The 14,741-nt window shown below is 36.7% G+C and overlaps 1 protein-coding gene across 1 annotated transcript in view; it reads right to left on the reverse strand.

The window, feature by feature from the left end:
- Window positions 1–14,741, reverse strand: part of LOC145688051 (inactive phospholipase C-like protein 2) — a 662,718-nt gene that overhangs the window by 140,349 nt on the left and 507,628 nt on the right. Inside the window, exon 9 of the mRNA XM_081761756.1 lies at window positions 209–380. Coding sequence (XP_081617882.1) covers window positions 209–380 — 172 coding nt within the window. The remainder of the gene's footprint in view (window positions 1–208; window positions 381–14,741) is intronic.

The raw sequence follows: 14,741 nt of genomic DNA on the forward strand, positions 1-14,741 counted from the left end.
AATGTCACGAGCGGACAAGAGTCCGTACTGACCCTCACCTGTGAACAAGCTCAAAATAGAAGGTGTTTATTCGGGATCAAAATTATATGAAAATGACAGAAAGGTGTCATCGTCATACTTCCAATGTTTCAGTTGCTATTAGATAGCCAAAGAAAGCATAGATAAAAGTTTGCTGGAAGAGTGATCGTAGGAAAGAAAATCTACTTACCATGATGAGAATTTTGCCCCGTAGATCTTCTGGACTCATTTGGCAAACATCCTTCGTGTTCTCTTCTTTATGAATATACAGCGCTTCCCGGAAAATTGATTTTATTATTTTGGCCGCTCTCCTTTGCTGATCTACGCTACAATGATTCTCCAGATGAACTATGAGAGGATATCTGCAATAAATTTGGAATATTTAAATTATTAATTAAATAATTTTAATTATACAGTTATCAAACCGAAAAAATGAACGAATCCTGTGATTCATAATTATTGTATATCATCATATCAGTTTCTCTCCTCTTTGTCCAGACAACATGAGAAATATTTTAGATCATAAAGCAACCCACAAATATCGAACACAATTAATATGTGACAGATAACATTTCAGGTATAACATTCATAATGCTTTCCATTAAATAAATCCCCTTGTTATATGAGAGAGAAGCCGCACATTATCAATAATAATGTATAGTGAAATTTAATATTTAATGAATCATGATAAAATACTATTAAATTTGTAATAAAATGACTTGCGTATATTCGCATATTGTATATAATTATGTCGTAGTTTTATAGAACTAATATAACAACAATAAATTGCACGTATATTAATTTCAAATGAGCACAATTTCCACGAAAAATGGATACGTGGGCAGGCATGTAATTATTTTCTTAAAATTTCCAATGAGTGGGTCGATTTTAGTATAGTTTGCTATAAATATTCTTTTTTAAAATCTATTTTAACCTACAGAAATATGATCTCAGAAAATATCTCTGTTTCGAAGTTGTTGAGGAAAAGAATTGTGCTTGCGAGTGGATCAGTAAGTCAAACAACAATTTATGAACAATAAAGTATAGTATATTTACACCACCTTGAGTGATGTTAGTCGCAGTTGTGGTGTCCTGGGTTACTTAATCTTTCTCTATAATGCATCCAGATATGAGAACTTTGCAGAGAAGTCGTTAACTGAGATGTAAGGTGGTACCGGAAACAGGATTTGTGTGAGCCATCCCATATTTTAGATACATTAGATTTTAGCACCTGATTTCGTTCTAGCGCAGGCACAAAATAAGTATGAACAAGGTCTCACTACTTGGATGGACAGCTTTGCTATAACTAAATAAGAACTATTAAAGTAACACAGAATCCATTATAAAAAAAAAAAAAAAATAAGGTAACTGCAGGTATATATTCCACTGCAGCTAAATACTCCAAGTATTCAGTTCTGGGACATTTCCAACGAAATTCGCTAGAATGAGCCTTCAATATGAGCCACGGTCTTGGACAAGTCTCATTTGACGAATACTCTGGGAGAAAGAGCTGAGACCGCTATGCCACGCCGCGTACTGTTGTTTGCTTCGGGCGGGTTCCGTAGAAGGACGTTATTATTTTAATAAAGGTAAGAATCTGTTATTAGTACCGTGCCAACTCAAAACATTACCAACTGTTTACAGCAATGTACGCCTTATTTCGTGTCCGTCTAGGAACACTTTTTTCTTTCATCTTGGGTACACGACAGAAGCGAGTCGCATCATTGCCTTATTTTCTTCCACTCTGCAACGCACATGTCTTGTTCCTTGTGTGTCATGAACATTAAGGCCATAAAAAATCAAACATCCTTAACATGGCGTATTTTCCTGCACCTACTGTACCTTATTTGAAGAACCATGGTTTAGATAGCACAATAAGACAAAAACTTCTCTGATGAGTTCCTTCTGATTAAACGTCTTCGGGAACGAGCTTCTAACAAGGGAAGAGAGGGAGATTAGCCTATACATTGAAGTGGAAGATGGCCTATACACCAATCGAAAGCACTAATGACGCCTCTTACGAAATTGTAATAAAAATTTTCCGAATGCATATACAGTGCGAGTTATATGAATACACAGGATGTCCAGGAAATCCCTTTCCATTCCTAGAAATCGCAAACGGTGAACCAGATGCCAAAACAGGAAAACACGTGTTTGATAATTTTAAAAGTACAAGGTATCAAAGCAAAAATGGTTGTCCCAGGGCCACCCGCAGGGTCCCAGGCGGGGTCCAACTCAAAAATTACAAATGGTAAGGGGATAAAGTAGCATATCGTTGGAAAGCTGTTGGGAAATGAAAGAAAACTGAAGAAGTCTCGAATCTCTAAAATTATCCTGTGTAAAATGGCGGCCGGTCAAAATGTCAGCAAAAACGTCATTGTAGTCTATGGCCACCCCAGAAAAACTGAAACGATGTTACAGATGTCAAAAGAGTAAACCACGTTTGTCATCATTTCAAAATTACAATGATTTAAAGTAAAAATATTTGTCCCAGGGTCCTCCTCAAAGTTTTCAAATGGCTAGGAGGAGTCAAGTAGCATATCGTTGGAAAGCTGTTGGGAAATGAGAGAAGACAGAACAAGTCACGACTCTCTAAGATTATCCTGTGGAAAATGGCGGCCGGTCAAAACGTACATCCTCATTTCGGTTCTCCGAGCGCATTCGCTTTCCATTTGGCAATCGACACTTGTTGTCACTGTGAAACACTTGCACGATTCGCTGTTCCTGGTGCAAGTAAATTTTTGTTTGAATCAGGTTATTCTTGATAATCCATACAATGAATATAAGTACCACTATAGTGCATTATATGCTAACTAGTCAGTTCCATACTTAAAGATATCAAAGTTATTTCTTTTCTTTTCTTTTTTTCTTAATTTCTTTTATTTTATTATATTTTTTATTTATTTAGACATTACTGGGCCCAAAGAGCAGAATCTCACAGTAGGGGCATTTCCTTTCTTTCAGTTGAGTACAATAACTAAAGTGAAAACAAACTAAAACCTGACTACAGACAGAAGAACTAAAAAGCAAGATGTTTGCACAGTGTTATCGCAGAGTGTACAGACTTGCTCCATCTGCTTTCATGTAATAACAGCTTTCAAACGATTTGCTACTTGATCCCCCTTGTCATTTGCGGGTTGTACCGCGACTGGGACCCTGCGGGTAGCCCTGGGACAACACATTTTCTTTGATACGTTGTACTTTTAAAATGATCAAACACGTGTTTTCCTGTTTTGGCATCTGTCTCCCCGTTTGCGATTTCTAGGGGTGGCAACGGATTTTCTGGACACACTGTGTATTCATATAACTCGCACAGTATATGCATTCGGAAAATTTTTATTACAGTTTCGTAATAGGCGCCATTCGTACTTTCGATTGGTGTATAAACCATCTTCCACTTCGATATATAATCTCACTCTCTTCCCTTGTAAGATCAATGCTCCACCAGGTTGATTAAGAGAAAGAGTTGATTCTAGCAATAATGTGACAGAGATTGACGTAGGTTGGTTTGTTGTAAGTTCAGTGTCCCTTTGCAGCACTGACGCGATATCAGACGTGGACCTACAGTTTAAAGTGAACTGCAATGCATTCACATTTCAAGACTCTCTCACCGAGAATCGAATTCGGCCGAAGATGTACACCAAAGGCACCCGATAGCCTAGATCAATGAGGAAGACTAAGAAGATTTACGTAGCATTTGAATCATTACGCTTAATGCATTTCGACGTGTGATACTACATCAAACTATTAATCTGACACCGTTTCCTTCATAATTAAACTGATTTTCTCTTTGTTTAAGATAGGTCGCTTGTATCTCCCCAGACACCTGAACTAAGAAATAGGTATTAAATTCTGACTAGATAATTGCCAATAAGGATTATCAACACCACTGGACTAACCACATATTACTCAACATAAATGTGTCTGACCTGATCGTCTATAGGTATTTTGGGCTGTGAAGCATGGAAAGTTATTTTTAGCTATGATTGACAGGAAAAAATGACATTAAGCATTAACGTCAGATACTAGACTCTTGGAATCTGAAATTTGCAAATTATTTGCACCTATGAACGACAAAAATAGAGAAAACAGGAGCAAAATGATGTGTAAACCAATATTGTTTAGTCTCGTTTTGAGCGTAGCATTTAAAAATCAAATTAAAATTACAAAGCATACAACAGTATTGACTGTGAACATAATTTGAATAACAATAAACCAACTTTGCAATATAATCTGTATGTGAAGCATGCAATTCATTTCTGCGTTGTATGTTCTTTCAATGTCATATTAGTACCCTATCCTCACCCCATTGCATTTCTCCCTTCCCCTACAGATTAATATGTATTGGTAATCAGGCTAAGCACATGTAGAAGGTTTGGAGATGAAAAGATACATCGGTGTACGCAAATTGTTAGTGATGCTGATCGAAAGCAGATTATTTCGGTTTAACAGAGGATGATTTTATACAATACGCTGAATGAACAACTACTCAGAATTACGTCACTTACTAATAATGAGTAGTTTACAGCACTGGACACCTCATAATCATTTCATGAACTGATAAAAGTATAATTAATTAATTACGAAACTGGGTCAACCAGAGAATTGGTTTGTATATATTGATCAGCCCTGTCAACAATTCATTATTAATACTCAATAACAATATCACTTTTCATTTCACGCTCGTAGCGTTGCCATTTTAGGTAAACATTTTCGTAATTAATATAACTCGCATGTCTGGTACTTGCTCTTTTCTTCAACCTCCAACCTCAGTTGGGTTTCGTACTCAACCTCGTTTACTTTGCGCCCTTTTCGTAATCACATTGTTCACAGTAAATAGTTGTGGGGTTCTCATGCATTAACTACCTCCAAGACTTGATTATATATATATATATATATATATATATATATATATATATATATATATGATGGTTCAAAAGTGTGGAAACACCCAAATAAGAGGCAGGATTTTAAAAGAATTACAAAAGTAACGCTGTACGTTGGCAATACAGGGAGAAAACACTTTTAGGACATTTGATGTCGATGGCCACCATTTTGAAATCCGCCATTTTGAATTCACTTTAATTTTCTTTAATAAGAAACCATATGTTGTGATACCTTGCTGTCATCTGAAATTTCCTCAGGAATTCAATGCTGTGTTTGTGTTTACTTTATTACTTATCATAACGAACTTATGACTGTTTTCTGTTTTCTTTGTATTGTTTCAGGTGGTTAAGATAAACATAGTTGTGAAGCAGGCAGAATAGACTGAGATCATTTTGATATTAGGAGTGCGAAACACAAGGTTCTTGCTTATGATTTTAACAACCGTGACTCATATAGGGCACCCATTAGACATGCAACAGTAAGGAAGTTGATGAAGAGATTTAGAGAAACAGAATCTGTGACCAACAAACAAAAATCAGGCATGCCATGAACGGCAGCTGACGAAACAACGCCAACGTCCCATTGCCAGTATTCAGCAAGTGTTTGAATCGAAGCACTCGTCGTTTGTCCCAGGAAAGTGGTGTTAATCGCACATCTAATATGCTTGTTCTGTCCCTGCAAATTGTGATTTACCTACAAGGTACGTACAAGTGCATCAGCATCTGTAGAGGATGACCCCGATCAGCTTTTGGAATTCGCGGAATGGAGAACAGAGCAAATACGCCAAAATCCCCGTTTAGTCTACGACGTCTTATTCACAGATGAGGCCAACTTTTACATTTCTGATGAGGTGAACAAACATAATGTTCCCTATCGGTCGGACACCAATCCCGACGTTACTGGTGGGAAGTATCTACTGGCATTCCTGGAAAAGTAATGGTATGATATGGTGGGTAGGTGACTCGTGTTATGGGTCTTTTGATTATAAGAGGTACCTTACCAGCAATCGAGTATTGTCGAATGTTGGAAGAAGATATCTTACCATATATCTTATCTGAACATGGAACATTCCCTATCTTTTACCAACACGATAGTGCCCATCCGCATTATGGTAATTGTATTCGTGAATATTTGGATGCACAGTTTCCCAACGCGTAGGTCGGTAGACGTGGAGCTGTGGAGTGGCCACTACATTCTCTGACTTCAATTCCCTAAATTTTTATCTTTGTGGCCATCTGAAGTCCATTGTGTATTCAGTAAAAAATCGAGATATTAACTACCTAAAGGACGCATAGAAATTGCGTGTGCAAGCATACCTGAAAGTACTTTGACCAAGGTTTTGGATGAATGGGGAAAATAAATGACTGTAACAATTCAACGAGGAATGGACAATACATCGAACAATCTTTTTATCGAGATAAATGTGTGGAAGGGGAGACCGGGGCTATTTGAGTATAGTAAGGAAAAGCTCAAAATTTCCCAAAAAAACGACGCACTTTAAAGTTTAAATAATTAGGCCATAATCTATATAAGTTATTGCAGTACAACATATTAAAGAATAAAATACCTGTTAAATCATAGAAATTCAGGAAGCGAATTTAAAATAAAAATGGCAGAATTCAAGACTAGTAAAAATCACGGGATTATTTGGGTTTCTCACGGGGATATTTGGGTATTTCCCTGTATCAACATTGTTTATATTAATTACATTAGTGTTACACCCTTTTCTATATAATTTGTAAAAAAAAAAAAAAAAAAAAAAAAACTTCATATAGAAGAAAATATGTGGAGCAGGTCTTTAGGAAAGGATGTGCAGGGTAAGCTAAATCTCCTTCAGCGTTGTAATAATACATGATTATTAATTTTCTTATATGTTACATAATACCTTACACACACAAATTCATCTTAGAATGGTTTGACTTATTTTCTTTGAAATAAACACTTGTAAAATCAAACGAGAGAAAAGAGAACTCCTGAAAGAATAACATAAATAGAAACTTCGGATAGTTTTACATTTTCTGCATTAATTTTCAGTAAATAAAAATACGAAAACTGTAGTTTAACCCTTATCCGGGCAAGACATTTTTGTAACGTAAACGGGCAACCGGGGCCTGTGAGGCCCAGTATATATTTTAAGTGCAGAATACACAAAATCAATGCCTATTGTCACTTACTGTTCAGACTAGTCTAGAATGTACCGGTATATATTTTTGTCAAATATATACTTAATTTGTAAAAAATAAGTATCGAAAGCGAAACTTATTATCGTAAAAAGTAAGTATCGAAAGTATCAAGTAGCGAAACTTCGTGTCACGCTTTTGTAAGCCGACCAAGCAGAATAGCAAATCCGGTCCAGACATTTTTGTAACGTAAACAGGCAGCCGGGGCCTGTCAGGCCCAGTAATTTTTTAAGTGCAGAACACTCAAAATTCAATGTCTGTTGCCGCATACTGTTCCGACTAAAGGTTACAATAGTCATGTGTTCAATATATAATTATGTGACAATTTGATTTAATATTTGACAGGAATTTCACTAAAGTTATACGGGGCCTCCTAGGCCCCGGTTGCCCGGTTACGTCAGGAAAAGATTTTCAAATTTTAAAAAAATCTTTACCAACTCGATATGTTCATGATTTTAACTTCGACGAAAGATAGAAGAATTCAGTATTTTATGTCTTCGAAATATGTATGGTTATTGAGAAATTTTAGAAAAATGAAGCTACTGGGCCTGGGAGGCCCCGGTTGCCCGGATAAGGGTTAGATTTAACTTTTAAAATAAAAAAATGAACTCCCAATAAGATTTATGTTCAAAATCAATTTAACGAATAGTCTTGTCAATCAAAATTAAATGTATAGTAAGTATAAAAATGTATAAAAATCATAACTTGTGCTGGAGAAAGCAAAGTACATGAAAATTATTATAATTTTGTTAAAATACAAACTTATCACTAATTTCTTGAACTTCTGAAGTGCGGGACAATGAAAGTTATCAAGAAATGTGTGACCTAGAGGCACTTGCTGCATACAAACTTTTTTCTCTCATAAGGTCCAACACATATCTCATTGTTCCACTGTCTACAATATTGGCCGCGAATCCATTCTTCTTTGCTCATTGATTCTTTAGAGTAATATTTCACCTTACAGAATCCACATGGTACATTGTTCTCGTATTCACTTTAATTATCATCATCACGTGTAGCATATATAACACTTGAAGGTATAGTCCTATTTATTTGTCCCTTCCTGATGCTTTTAATCTTCGAGCAGGTTTTATCAGATCCCTCCATTTATAACTTCCGTTTCGTGCGAAGCTGTTGGACACTTTCGGGAGAAGTAAGTAGACCTGTACTTTGCTTCTTCCTCATGGAGATACGTTTGACATTTTATGTAAGAGTGAGAAGAATTTGCATCACTATACAGCATATGAAAGAATTGTTACTCCATCATAACCTGTACATCTCATGTTCTCTGAAATATCTTTCCCAGACTGGATTTTAAAATTCGATTATCTCTTGAAGTTCTGGGCTCTGATGAGCCGATATTATATACTGCTCTAACCAGTGGTTGTAATATTGTAATACATGAGTGGTGTGAGATGGCAAGCACAAAAGTTCAATGTCATATTGCTCACAAAATTTGAGAGCTTGTAGCGAACAGTAAGAAATATGTCCTTCCAAAATTAACAAGTATTTTTCCTCAGCCCTGTTTGTTTAAAAAAAGAAATAGGGCCAGCAAACAAGCAGCTCTTTATTAACGTAAGTACTATCTGATAAGGAAACTTGAGAAGCCGGTGGTAAATTGTTCACAAATTCTTCATTCATACGCTGATCTTTAAAACAATAAATCGTAGGATGTATTATCCAACTGCGTTCCAAGCGGCTATCACAGTGACATTTTCGCCTCTCAACGTAAGTACCACCAATTTTTCCTCCTTATTGGAAATGACTTCGCTTCATCCACATTGTATATACACTGTTGTTTTTATTTTAAGATCAATCGTTAAGGTAATGGATTTTGAGAGTTGAAAATCGGACTCACTGCTTCCTTAATAACTCCCTCAGCTTGAGCTCTTGGAAATCCCTCAGGCTTTCATAATGATAAATTCGGATGTCTTTTCATGAAACTTGAAAACCAATCTTCACCAGCTAGTTTCTCAAAGGTTGCGGAATTTGATTTATTGTTACATATCGATGCACAGCTTTACCATTCGTTTCATTGTGCAGCTTAGTCCTTTTTCTGAGAAAGTCATAATTTGCAACACCAACTTCCTCCTGTTCTTTTGTCAGTATTGTGGAATGTCCTATGACTTTCGGTTTTGTACTTTGAACTGTTCCATTATTATCACCCAAGCTAGTCTCACCCTTTCGAACTACACTTTCCTTCGCAAAGTTTCAAAAGGAAAATTGCAGAGCTGTGAAGCTCCACCTAAATTCAAACCTCTTTTTGTTACACTTTGCATGGTCTTCTCCATGACTTCATTATTCCACTTGCTGAATTTGTTTCGATTTGTATGTTAATACCATCTAAAAAGAAGTGTTTTGTTTTACATACATGCATCACATAGGAGGCTGAACCATAAATACAAAACTAAAATTCATAAATTAAAGATATTCACGTAAGTTTACACCTGACTCAAATATCCCCTATTGGCTCAAATAGCCACAACCTTCTCGACTCAAGTAACCCCGTTTTGCACACGTTTACTTAGGAACGTACTATTTTCACACGAGACAGAGGAGAACACCAAAGACGGCGGTTATAGCATGCGAACGTTGTGTTTTACGCGTACACTAATAATTTTACAAATATATACATTTACACAGGTTCAGCAGCTTATATTATGTAGACATTATTTTATATCAGACCAAGATATGAAGTACTGCAAGCAACCTTGCTTAAAATAGTCTCATATTTACAGCAACTGATAAGGAAGCAGCAGATCAACGATACATACAGCCTTTCCTTTAACAACGGACTCACAGACGAATGCAAATTCAGCGTGCTAATGCGCATATTAAGTTCGCAGTGACATTTTTTCTTAAGTTTGACCCAAATAGCCCCTTGACTCAAATAGCTCCGGTCTCCCTTATGTGGTTAACGTTGTGAAAACCAAAGAAAACGGTCATAACTTTGTTATGGTAAGCGATAAAGGAAATCGAATTCCTGAGAAAATTTCAGATGACAATAAGGTATTACAGCATATGGTTTATATTTAAGAAAATGAAGTTAATTCAAAATAGTGGATTCCAAGATAGCGGCCGTAGACATCACACGTCCTAGAAGTTTTTCTTCCACCTGTACTACTGACTTACAGTGTTATTTTTGCAATTATTTTAGAATTGCTTTTTACTTGGATGTTTTGGGCTACCCTGTACAGTATCAGGACATTTGCAGTACAATCAGAAAACCAGTTTTTCTGGGACATTTGCTGTACTGTTCAAAACTTTCCCTTAGACAGTGGGATATTTGCGGTACACACCGTGGAACGTGCGCCAAAATCATCCATTTCACACCACCTTAGTCTAAATTAGAATGAATATAATAATAAAGGAAGTGGGTAAGGAGATGAAACATCCTAATATTATGTGATTCATTTTGATTGGCTGACTTTGTTAGGTTATGGATATATGAGAGGAGAGCACGCGGACCACCTAATGGAAATTATCAGTGTAATCGAAACCTCTGAGAAAAAAAATATGCACTTTTCATCAGGGTTTTAAGTACAGACAGTATCGAAATTTCAAGAACGGAAACGTAACTTGGAGGAAACAATTAATGTTCCGTTAATCTTCGTCCTCTTACCAGCAAGAGATAGTAAGATATATCAGGGATTTTTCCGTTTGGTGAAGGCTAATATTAATGATTGTAATCCGAAATTAATCGAATTGGATTTCTAGTAAGCAGCAATAACATCTCGAAGAACACTGTTCCAGCAGGAAACGCACATTAATGTGTGTAATTTTCATTTCAATCAGTGGAGGAAGTTTAAGGAATTGTGACTTATAAATGACTATAAATCAGTTCCAGAGGTGAGGCTCTGCCTCAGAATGCATTCTGCCCTAACATTATGTGTTAGTGTTATGTGTTTATCTCTAATGTACTAATTTAATTCTATTATAAATCATGCAAAAAAATTACTAATTCATTGAACGTTAATTTTGACTTTGTCTCTTATAGTTATTACGAGCTTGATCTGACCAAAAATCCCTAAATATATTCATAACAATGGACAAATAAATCACTCTGCAGGAAAGTTGCTTTTTGGATAATTTCGTAATACTTTCTCGTAATTAGAATATGTTGAAAACGAAAAAATAAAAATATTATATTTCAACTCTAAGTAAACGCTGGCAAATAGTTATTGGAAAACTGTTAATGAAACCTATAAAAGAAAAAAAAATATAAATATTTCTAGAAGTTCTCTTTAAATGTCATCGACAGGCATTTGACCAATCACAGATAATGATTTAGTTTTTTTTTTTTTCGATCACAAGCAAACATTTGTTTACATCTTTCGGATGTGCCTACCATGTATCCTAGTAAATGTGTTTTTTCCACTCTTCTGTATAATTGATCCTTATATTTGGGTTTACATGTTCTTGGTGTTCTAAGAAAGGTTTCTATGTATGGTGAGCTAATAATGGTTTTATATTCTGAAAGATTTTTAGTCTGCTTTTAGTCTTCAGAAAAGCCCCGAGTCCCCTGAAAAAGTCATGTTATTCTCCCCTAGAACAACTTGCTGGATACATCAGTGTTATAAAATTTTGTCTTTGTATACCAGTTGATAGTGTCTGCTTATCCTCTAACTGAACACCCGAAAATATCCTCTTTTAACTTGGAGAATAAGAAGCTATTTCGAATAGTACCGCAAAAGTCCCAGTAACACAAATGTCGATACTCGAAGTACCGCAAATGTCGATACCGCAAGTGTTTGCGCTTTCACCCTGTACATATGTGTATGTATGTATGTATGTATTCTTGTGTGTGTGTGTGTGTTACACATCAGTATATATATTTTATGACGATCATTGTAAGGGAGTAATACAAAGAAATAAAGACCGAAGCTAAAAAAAAAAGTTTCATTAAGTAATGGCAACGACAATAGCAAATGTGCTGTTAATTCTTTTCAAAAACAAATTTACCCATATTTGGTTGATTAGACACTATGATAAATGATGCTTTTCCTTGTTAAGAAAAGCTCCTATAGACCAAAGATAAAGAAACATAAATTATCTCCTACGAGATACATCAATTTAAAAATATATTTGCTATAATCAATTCAATCTCTATCGCAAAGAATGTGCTTTCCTCGTAGTGGAAAATAGCTCCTTACGCGAGAGAGAAATTGAACCAGGCACAAAAGAAATACATTGTTCCACAAAACTTAAGCAACTCGAAGGAAGTAGCAGAAAATAAAACGACAAGATCACTACACCAAGTAAAATCAACTCAAAGACGGTACAGATGCAAAATGCAACACAAATGAAGGACAATAATACAGTTAGGATATAGGATGGCCAGAAAGTTCAGAACCACGATACCTCGACATGCAAAACTGGACTGTGCGAGAAATATAGGTAGTCAATATGGCGTGTGACCACCACGGACAGAAGCACAGACACGACATCTGGCCTCCATGCTGGAAATCAGAGTGTTGATTGTCTTGCGGCAGATGGCGCCACTCCTCGAGGAGAGTTGTTCGCAGGTCAGGAAGAGAGCATGGCGGCAGATTGCGCTGCTCTATTCGCCGCTCAACAGCATCCCACACATGTTCGATAGAAATCAAATTCGGCGAGTGTGCAGGCCATACAATGCGCGTAATATCTTTGCTCTCCAGATACTCGGACACCAGATATGCATGGAGTAGGCGGACATTGTCATCCATAAACAGAAAGTTCGGAATAAATGTTTCGTGGAAATTGCGCACATGTGTATGCAGAATTTCCTCCCGATACCGTTGTGTCGTCAAAGTGCCATGTTCCATAATATGGAGGTCCGTTTTCTCATCCAGCATGATCTCACCTCACACTATAGGGAACCACCCCCCAAAGGACGGCCGTTCTGGAATGAAGTTTGGGTGATAGCGTCTTCCTGGCTCCCTCCACACTAATGTCCGACTAAAATCAGGCAACAGGCTGTATCGAGACTCATCGGAGAACACAACGTGCAGCCACTGGTGTTCCCCCTGCAAAATGTTCCTGACACCATGTGTAACGCGCACTTTTGTGCTCTCGTTTTAATGGCACACACAGTGCATGTCTCCTGGCATACAATCCTGATGTATTGAGCCGCCGACAAACAGTTTCACGACTAACACATTGTCCCATCGCCTGAACCAAATCACTTGTCAATTGAGAGCATGACGCTTGACTGTCACGACTGGCAGCAATTGTGACAAAACGGTCATCAACGGCCGACGTTTCCCTCGGATTACCTCCTTGTGACGCCTACTGACTGTATGTCCATTCTGGAAGCGACTCCATAGCCTTAACACTACACTTTTGTTCACATTGAATCCCTGCGCCACGTCCACTTGGGATCAGCCGAATTCCAATCTCCCAATTATTCGCCCGCGGTCAACGTCACAGAAATGTTGTCTACCAGCCATTCCAAGGTGTCTACTCCTGATATCCCACACAGGAACCACCAAGTCGCTGCTTGCAGCCTCGGGCACAACTGTGCTGTCCTGTACGCTTCGTAGCTATATCTGTCAACCGCAGTTGCGACGATGTTATGCACGCACTATAGCGGGCCCTCGCCTTGCCTGTGCATTTTTTTTGTATGTGTATGCCTTCTACCGGTGTCTAATAGGTACCACACATCACTTATCCCACGTTTTCTCGAGTTGCTTAAGTTTTGTGGAGCAGTGTATTTTGTTAAGAAAATAAAGTATCTGACAAATACATTAAAAGAAAATCAATGTCAGGTTCGTACCTCCGTCTATCTGTATATGCACAAACGTATAGGTCAGTAGTTCCCAACCTTATTTACCTGGAGATCCCTTTGTAAACGATGCACATTTCACGCCCTCCTCCTTTTCGCTCGTTGGCCATATGTGTCTTTTGTCTGACCCTTTCTGCAATTTCTGATGCTCCATTGAATTTTCAACTCTTCAATAATAATAATAATAATAATAATAATAATAATAATAATAATAATAATAATAATAATAATAATAATAATAATAATAATAATAATAGAAGAAGAACAGCAAAATGATTCCAGACAATACTGAGAGGCGTGTAAAGAACAATTATTAAGATACACCTTATAGTGAAAGTAGAAACGTATGCGTACATAGACCTTAACAAGCATACAAGTTAATAGCACACTTCTAAATCTTGCACTGTTTAAGAAGGTATGGAATACATGAGAAATTGATACAATTATAGAAAACAACAATATTCGAAAGATAACCAGACAGAACTAGAGATAAAATATATAAAAAATAGGAGAAAATTCTAAAGTGATAGCCTAAGGTCGCTGCTATTCTATTTGGGACTCAACCCATTCCCTGAATTACTGGACAGCACGAAGTATGGATTCAATACAAAAGCAAACAAATAGAAATAAAAATAACGCACCTAATGCATATGGATGATATCCAACTGTATGGGGACACGAAAAACTAACTGAGAAATCTACTGAAGATCACTGAAATGTTCTCAATAGACATAAGAATGGAATTTGGAATAGAGGAATGTAAAGCAGTACAGGATAATCAAGAGCAAAAATATAATCGAAAGCTACAAGTGAATCACAGAAGGGACAATGTAATCTTTGAAGTCAAAAGAAGTGTTACAAATATATAGATTTCAACCATCGGAATAGAATTA

Source organism: Thermobia domestica, chromosome 6, assembly GCF_964235325.1.
Source record: "Thermobia domestica chromosome 6, izTheDome1.hap1.1, whole genome shotgun sequence".
In the NCBI taxonomy this organism is placed as follows: Eukaryota; Metazoa; Arthropoda; class Insecta; order Zygentoma; family Lepismatidae; genus Thermobia; species Thermobia domestica.